The sequence below is a fragment of the Psammomys obesus genome, unplaced genomic scaffold, assembly GCF_907164565.1.
Source record: "Psammomys obesus unplaced genomic scaffold, mPsaObe1.curated_primary_1811, whole genome shotgun sequence".
NCBI classification, from domain to species: domain Eukaryota; kingdom Metazoa; phylum Chordata; class Mammalia; order Rodentia; family Muridae; genus Psammomys; species Psammomys obesus.
In genome coordinates this window covers 760,145-768,800 of record NW_026585690.1, presented here as the reverse complement: position 1 = coordinate 768,800, position 8,656 = coordinate 760,145, and the positions used below count along the sequence as shown (strand labels likewise).

Below are 8,656 nucleotides of genomic sequence, written 5' to 3'. Positions count from 1 at the left end.
TAACTAACTAACTAACTAACTAACTAACTAACTAACTAACTAACTAAGAAAGATACCAAGAACCTAGAATCACTTGGCTTAAACCCCAACCACCCATAGCAGACTCTGTTAAATGCCAGTGAAGTGACTAGATGATTGCTGAAAGTTTCCCCTTTCCCCAGATCTCACAAAGACTGGAAGCCTTAGATTAGAAGTGTGCCCCAGGGCCAAACAGAACCATGACACAAATCCAAAGCTGGAAGCTCTGCAGTCACACTGCAGAAGATCAAAGGCAGGACAAATGCCACAGGTCAACGGAGAGCCGCTGTGGAGGCTCACAGCCTCAATCCATGTCTGTGTACCAGGTGGAGACAGCAAGGAGACAGGCAGGAAGACAAGAGCGAGAGCTTGACTCATCCCAAATGAAATGAAGCGCCGTGGATATGCCTCAGTGGTAGACGCTTTAACTCATGCAAGGCCTGAGCTTAACGACTGGTACCGACAAAAACCATCCACCAAGCAAGCAAACAAACAAACAAACAAACAAACCACAGTAGCACTTTAAAAAAAGAAATTACATCCCAGCGCCCAGGAGGCAGAGTGGGTACATCTCTGTGGTCTACAGATAGAGTCCCAGGGCAGCTAGGGCTACATAGCGAGGTCTTGCATCAAAAATAAGATAAAATCAAGGTGTAAGGATGTGGATGTTAAGAAACAGGTAAAATTATGTCTTATCTGGAAGGAAACATGAGAAAAATGAAAAAAATAATTAATTATAAAAAGCTAAGCATAAAGGTTGAAGAGATGGCTCAGAGGTTAAGAGGACTGACTTCTCTTCCAGAGGTCCTGAGTTCAATTCCCAGCAACCACCTGGTGGCTCACAACCATCTATAATGTTATCTGATGCCCTCTTCTGGCGTGCAGGTGTACAGACAGAGCACTCAAATACATAAAATACATAGATCAATCTTTTCAGAAAAAAATCTAAGCATAGAAAAGAATGTAAAAATAAATCCAAACATGTCAATTAATATAACACGAATTTACCCATAATTTATTATGAATATAAAACACTAAGCCATCTTATTTTTAAAAGGCTAGAAAAGAAGTGTTTGGGTATAAAAAAATTAGGTAGTAAAATGTTTTAATTTGAAATGTTATGGCACTGAACGCAAATGAATTTCATCTTTAGAAAAAAAAGACTGAACAGTCCACACCCATGAAGTTGAAAGAGAGGAGCGCTCTGCCCTCCCACCAAACAGACACCGGGGTTGAAAGTGTCTGAACTGAGGCTATCACACATCATCCCACAACTAGCAAGGAAAACCAGTGAGGCTACTCCAAGGCTTCCGATTCGCATCTGGCCATGGTAAGCATACGAATCATTAACACTTAATTCCCAAGGTTTTTTTGTTGTTGTTGTTTTGTTTGTTTGTTTTTTTGTTTTTTGTTTTTTTTACCCTCAGCTTGATTTGTAAAGTAATAACTTTAAGAATATTAACATTTTTATACACAAGACAAATGCCAACTTCTTTTCCCAATCGAATGCAAAGCTTTGTGCCTGGCGGGCAGGTGTCCTGCCAGTAAGCACCATCCCTGGGATTAAAGTAGGGGGAGGGAAAGGCTTATTCTGTTTAAAAGAAAATTTGAAAACGCTTGCACTAGGAAATCATATCAGACTTACGTTTTTCCATTCCACTCCACAATTTTTGTGAAGTTAAGGTAATTGTCTTCTCCAGTTAGAAAAACATAGTCTCCATCATTCGTTCCATTTTTCTGAAAATAAGTGAGCATCACAATTAAGAAGAAAGTGTAAGCATTAAAATAATAATAGAAAAAAAATACTTTTGGAATACTGATACTATTAGCCTGTGAGAGCTGCAGTCCCGAAAGGGGGGACCTTCTGGGAAACGTCCACTCAGGCTGCCCTCCCAGAATGGAGCAGTCAGTGTTGCTGAGAGCCGGCTTTAGGGGCCCATTCTCTTACAGAAGCAGTGTTTAAAACTTGCTTATAATTGTGTCTGGACAACCTCTGAGTTTTATAACGCCTTAAGGCTTGTGCTCTGCCAGAGAAGAAGTGAAAGCTTCGGCACTGTGCATCGAGAGTGAGGCCTTGCACGTGCACAGGCCAGAAACCGAGCACCTGCCCCAACCCTAAGTTGATGCTTTCACTCCTGAGGTTAATTTTAATTTAGTACCAACCACTCCTTTTACTACAGCTTCTTCCCCACTCCAAAACCACTGTCTCATTTTTCACAGACTCTAAAAATAGTTAGTACCCCGGGCAATCTTGGCCTTCACCTGGAACGAAGCCGGACTTCAGATGCACTCTGGCTGGCATGCCCTCCACCCCTGGGGAGCTGACCAGAGGCTCTGGGATGAAAACTTACCCCATAGAACAGGCCAAAGTTAGGAGACAGGTCAGGTTTGAAGATGTGGATGAGGGAAAAGATCTCATCTCTGTAGCCCCAGAGGAGTTCGTGCACAGTGTGGGTCACAAACATTTTCTGCTGGTAGGCTTTCAGCATGGCCTCGATGAGCTCTCTGAAGATGGGCAGCTGGGCCAGCTCCACAACAGTCTGCAGAGCAGGGGCGGGTTAGCCAGTGTCCCCCCAAAACACCCACCTGCCACCTGCCCCTCTTCCTGCCCTTCAGCAGAAGGGGCCGGAAACTGAGATGTAAATGTCTGAGACTAAACAGAAAAGAGTTCAGCTACTTCTCTCTCTCTCTCTCTCTCTGTGTGTGTGTGTGTGTTTGTGTGTGTGTGTGTGTGTGTGTGTGTGTGTGTGTGTGTGTGTAGATTTTGTGGCCTTTCTATCACTGATCTGTATGCTAAGCCCACAGTCTACCTTTTGTAAATTTTGAGACAGAGTCCATTAAGTTACCCAGACTAACCTTGAAATCACTATGGAGCCCAATCTAGGATTTTTGATCCTTCAGTTTCTGCCTCAGAAAGCAGCTGGGACCCCAGGCCTGGACAGCCGGGTCAGGCTCCTATTGCATTTTATTGTAAACGTGAGCTTAGAATTCCCTTCAGCAGGCTCTGAATGGTGCCCACATCACAGCAATCTTATAAACACACAAGGAACTTTGGCCAGGATGTGGCTCCATTTCCCCTGGAGCAGACTGGCAGCTGGACCTTTAAATCCTCTATCTTTAGCAGCAGGGCAAGGCGAGAGTCAAGATCTGAACTCTCTAAGGTCCTGGAGCCTCCATCAAGTGTTAAGCGGCAGCTACTTTGGGGTGGAGGCCTCAGAGGAGGCTGGTGTAGGTGGTAAAGTTCCCTGGAGGGCCAGCACCCCCCTCCCACACTTTACCATGCAGGAAGCCCCGAGTCACCCCTAGCAACCACATTTTTAAAAAGGCAATAGGCTAGCCTGGGCTACAAGAGATCCAGTTTCAAGAAAGAAGGTCCATGGGTCTGACAGGAGGATTATAAGGTGGAATCTCATGGTAATCTGAGCCTGCTGAGACACACAGCAGGCTCGAATCAGAGGTCCAGTGCCTGCTGTCTGAAAGGGGAAGGGAAGCGTCAATCATGTGTCTTAAAAGATTCAAACTCAAGACGAAAAAAGAAAGAAAAATTTAAGAAGTGATATGCAAACTCTAGTAGGTTTCTAAGACAACACAAAGGGAGAAAAATATGTCTGAAATTTCTAAGTACCAAAAATCCTTACTTATTAATTGCATAAATGCTAATCCTGAACACAAAGGAAAAATCCCAGAGACCTAATAACCTCGAATGACTTTGGAAATGGCCTTGCTTTACAGACCTCAGGAAAAAAAGGTGTCTATCAATATACTTAGTAAAAGTACATATATGTGGAAGGATGGCCAGGCTCCGCCACTGTCTATAATTCAAGCATTAGGCCAACGAAGAATCAATACAGCATGCTGGAGGCCAGGAGAGCCCTCCCCACATAAACAAATCAGTGCACGTCTGTGTTTGTTTCTTAATGAGGCTGGGACCCAATTCAGGGCAGCCGTGCTAAGTAAGAAGAGCTCTCCAATCCCAGTAATGTCTATATTTTAATCATAAAACAATAGTTCTCAAATGATATAGAATCATATCAAGGATTGCCATTTTCCTTCCACAAGCCCATGATAATGATTCTAAAAGGCCTACTTACCACCAGAGGAATATTGACTGTTCTAATCAAGTCCACGTTAGGGTCGCCAACAGACTGGTTTCGTTCAAAAACATATGCCTTATTGCTGACAGCAGATATGGTTGTTCCATTTTCTCCAAACTGAATGTTTGCCTTGTTCCTGAGTTCCCTAAACAAACAAACAAACAAAATTATTTGAAAATAGACCAGTTTAACAAAGAAGCCACTTTCTTCACTCAGTATTAAAGTTATATTTTTTAAATATTAGATAGGCTGTTGATGCCCAGTCCTGAAAAACTACAAATTAGGGCCAAGGTGCTGAAAGGGGATGAGACCTAGGAAAAACTTGTCAAAACCTACTGTTGCCACTTTTTTTCCACTCCCAGAATCAGGGAGATGTAATACTCAAATGATGAGCTCTTAGCTGGGTGGTGGTGGCGCATGCCTTTGATCCCAGCACTGAGGAGGCAGAGGCAGGCAGATCTTTTCGAGTCCGAGGCCAGCCTTGTCTACAGAATGGATTCCAAGACAGCCAGGATTACACAGAGAAATCTGTCTGGAAAAACAAAAAATAAAACAAATAAACAAACAAGCAAAGCACGACCACCACCACGAATCAGCTCGTTCCTCAGTTACAACTTGCTCCTGAAATGTTTTCAGTTCAGTTGGATTTCTATCTGTCCACTGGTGCCTTTGATTCCAAGTTTAATTCAGTTGTAAATTTTATTTTAAAAACTGAGTCCATGGCTAGGTATGCTGGCACATGTCTGTAATCCCAGGAGTCGAAAGGCTGAGGCAGAGGGATCACTGATAGGTTTGAGGCCAGCCTTGTCTACATATTAACAACACTGTCTCAAAAAAAAAAAAAAATGAGGCCCAAGGGACTGAGGGCATAGCTGCAATTGGGGGCAGGGGAGAGATAGGTGAGAGATAGAGACAGAGAGAATGAAATGAAACAATGAACTGGCATCAATATTCTAAGGTGGGGCTCAGTCCTGTTTCTGTTCGCAATGCAGCTTAGTTCAAGTCAATTCCCCAAAAATGACGCATTAAGAAATCTCTTAGAGGGCTAGTGAGACGGCTCAGCGGCTAAGAACACTGGCTGCAATTCCAGAAGTCCTGAGTTCAATTCCCAGCACCCACATGATGACTCACGACCATCCATAATGGGATCTGATGCCCTCTTCTGGCAGGCAAGTGTACACGCAGACAGAGCACTCATTCATTAAACATAATACATAAATAATTAAATAAAAAAGAAATCTCTTAGAAAGAGCTTGGTGTATAGTATAATAGGTAACAATCATTGACATTGACAATTATTTCTAAGCAGCTAGTTGAGAAAGTTTTTTTCAATGCTCCCAACACAAAGAAATGATAAGCATCTGAGGTGCCAGATATGCCATTTACTCAGAAGAAATCACTAAACATTTGCATCCTACAAATTACTAAGTCAACTAAAAAAACATATCTTTCAAAGTGCTCGGGCTGGGTAGGCGTGACTGCTCATGTCTGTGATCCCAGAACTTGGGAGACCGTGTGAGGTATGGGAAGACTGGAAGTTGGAGGCCAGCCTAGACTATATAGTGAGTTCCAGGCTACAGGTGAGACTGTCTGCAAGAGGGAGTGAATGTGAGCAAGAACTCACTGAAGGCAGGAAACGCAAGATGCTTCGGAGCATTTCGTGTTGTTTTGTTTGAGATAGGATTTTACTCTGTGGCCCATGCTAGCCTCCAACTGGGGACAATAGTCCTGTGTCAGCCTTGCAGGTGCTAAGATTACAGGCAGGTACCATTACATTTACATAGAAAGTCTTTACTTATACATGTGGTTAACAAAAATGGCATCTAAGAATCTAGAATCACATAGAGCTTGGAAGGTCCCAGGCAGCTGCCTCGACCACTTCCCCCACAGGCCCTTTCTGACCACAGCAGTTCTTGGGGATTTTTCTCCACCAGCTACCCATCTGTGGAGTTTGCTGACTGTACTGGCTTTAGGAACTCAGTTATAAACCTCTGAGTGAAATCAGTCAGATTGTGAAGGAATCGGCATGTAGCCTCTGGTAAGACAGCAAACAAGCCGATGGCAGAAGCTTGAATGTCTTGTCTTGACTTCTCTTAAATTCCTTCTAGTTTGGGCTTGTTTTCTTTTGTTTCTGTTTTTGTTTTAAAAAGGGTCCTGCTGTGCAGTTCTGGCTGGCCTAGAACTCACTACATAGATCAGGCTGTCCTCAAACTTGCAGTGACTCCTCTGCCTCTGCCTTCTGAGAACTCAGATTACAGCTGCGCACCAACCTCCCCTCCCCCCAGTGCCTGATGCTTTCTAGAGTTAAAATAAGAACAGATAAATAATAAAGGCAAGAGTAACAAACAGGCATGCGTGAGAACAGAGAAGTCTCTGAATGTTCTACAGCACCAAGCTGAGCGGCACGGCACACAGCCAGACCTGAAGAGACGACTAACAAAGTCAGAGGGGTGTAATCAATGAAGGCCTGCGACTCAGGCCAGATTTAAATAACTACGGGAAAGAAAACAATAACACGTCCTCTAGGAATATATAACGCACCGGGTGGAGATGGCTGTGTTCAAACGCATTCACAGCTTGAAGTTCAGAGGTTTGCACTGACTTTTTGCTGTGATTTGGGTCCCAGCCCCCTGATTTCCTTTCCTCTCTGGCCTGAACCACTAGTCAGGATGAGTCAACACTGAGGGCCTGAGTGTAGCAGTTCCTCTCAAAGACCTCTCAGTCTGGACCACGGTGCCTCCGCTCCCCTCCCCCACCACCCAGGTCCAGCATCTTCCTGGTGAGGCTCATGGGATCTGACAAAGCACAACCTCCTGTGACTTAGATTTTTAGCTTACATTTTTAGGTTTGTTTGGTCTTGTGTTTTGAGACAGGGGCTCCCTACACAGACCAGGCTCTCCTTGAACCAGCAATCTTGCCTTAGCCTTCTAGGTACTGGATTCAGGTTGTGTCCCACCCACTAGGCCTTTGCATGTAGTGTGGATCTTTAAACCTGCCCTGCCTTCTAGGCTACTCCTTTTGTCTCTGTTAACCTACTTTACAGCCTTCAAACAGGTTCTCCTGACTCCCTCCTCTTCTGGAAATTGTAACCTAGTCATTGTGGATGAGAAAAGAGCTTGGGAACCAAGCAGGTTTAAAGTCTTGGTCACCTGACCTCATATCCACAGAAGCTTATTCACAGTGGTTATTAGAAGATGGTGAAGGAGAGAAAATTTCCAAGCGAAACACTTGCTCAGCCAAAGCTGGTCCCTACACAGGTGGCTCTGTTGGGCCCCCTCCCGGGTGTCCCCACACGGAGATCAGGGACAGGCCTTTTGCAGGGTGGGGGTCATGATGGTGACCTTCTGGTGATGGTGGTTACTGAGCACTGATCCACAACGCACTGATGGAGCAGGAGAACAAGTGGTCTGGGGTGAGCACCAATTTGAAAGCAAAGGAAGCTGGTCCAAGGAGCAGCAACAGTCATTCAGACAGGCCCGGAAGTTCAGGGGCCCTCGTGCTCAAGTTGCCGCATGTCAAAATCAGGCTCTTTGCTAAAGCGCATTTGGCTGATTTTTCTTCTTCTGAGTCTTAGTTCATGAACCTAAAGGCCTGAAAAATCCCAAGCCTAAGGCCTCCTTCACTTACGCGTACTCGTATATAATACTGACTTTTTAACATGCTCCTTATGATGATGGAAATTTGATGAAGGGGAAATTGAGGGCAGAGATGCCAATCAATTTAGGCCTGTCACTTGATTCGGTTTCTTAATAAAGCTCAACATGTCAAAGCCAAGGTTTTCTAATATTATTCCCGTGGGACACTGACTCAGTCGGATTCCTCACAGTAACCTCGTGATTTCCCTCAGCTACTTGGAGTCCTCTACACATCCTTAGCCACTGACTCGTGGCCTTTACAGGGTGTTGTACATTAAAACAAACAAACAAGTGAGATGTGGCTTCGCATTCTGATGAGGGAGAGAAAGAGAAGGCACAGGAAGGAAGCCTTCCTTTTAAAACAGCATGGTCGACCAAAGAAACCAAAAGTTGTGCCCTAGTAATGCTCCGATTGACACAGAAAGGGGAATTTTCATGAAAATACCAATAAAATAAACCTGGTCAGCAACACACATAGGCATGTCCATATATACAAATGAATGTCAGCCAGCAGCTGATCAACAACAGTCCACACAAACTACTGGTAAACAAGGGGCTGGCAGCAGGAAATGATCAGGTCACTGTCAACCACATTAGAGAAGACCTAAGAACTCCCTAGAAACACAGACAACAGCTTAAAGCAGAAGCAAAAGAATTCTTGGATCTAGGCAATGATTCAAGAAATTGTATTTCCAACTGCCTTGTATATTTGCTCTATTCTGCAGTAGACAATAATAATCTCAGGCTATAGATTAATGTTTGTTAAACACCATAGTAGATCTAGTCAAGAAAAAAAAAGAGAAAAAGGAAGGAAGGAAGATAGGAAGGAAGGAAGGAAGGAAGGAAGGAAGGAAGGAGAGAGAGAAAGAAAGAAAGAAAGAAAGAAAGAAAGAAAGAAAGAAAGAAAGA

At 44.0% G+C, this 8,656-nt stretch overlaps 1 protein-coding gene across 1 annotated transcript in view; it reads right to left on the bottom strand.

The window, feature by feature from the left end:
• The window catches only part of Scarb2 (scavenger receptor class B member 2), a 55,731-nt gene that overhangs the window by 16,586 nt on the left and 30,489 nt on the right, over positions 1 to 8,656 (bottom strand). Inside the window, exons 3-5 of the mRNA XM_055595725.1 lie at positions 4,110 to 4,257; positions 2,370 to 2,558; positions 1,664 to 1,755 (exon numbers count right to left, since the gene is read on the bottom strand). Of these exons, the coding sequence (XP_055451700.1) occupies positions 1,664 to 1,755; positions 2,370 to 2,558; positions 4,110 to 4,257 (429 nt within the window). The remainder of the gene's footprint in view (positions 1 to 1,663; positions 1,756 to 2,369; positions 2,559 to 4,109; positions 4,258 to 8,656) is intronic.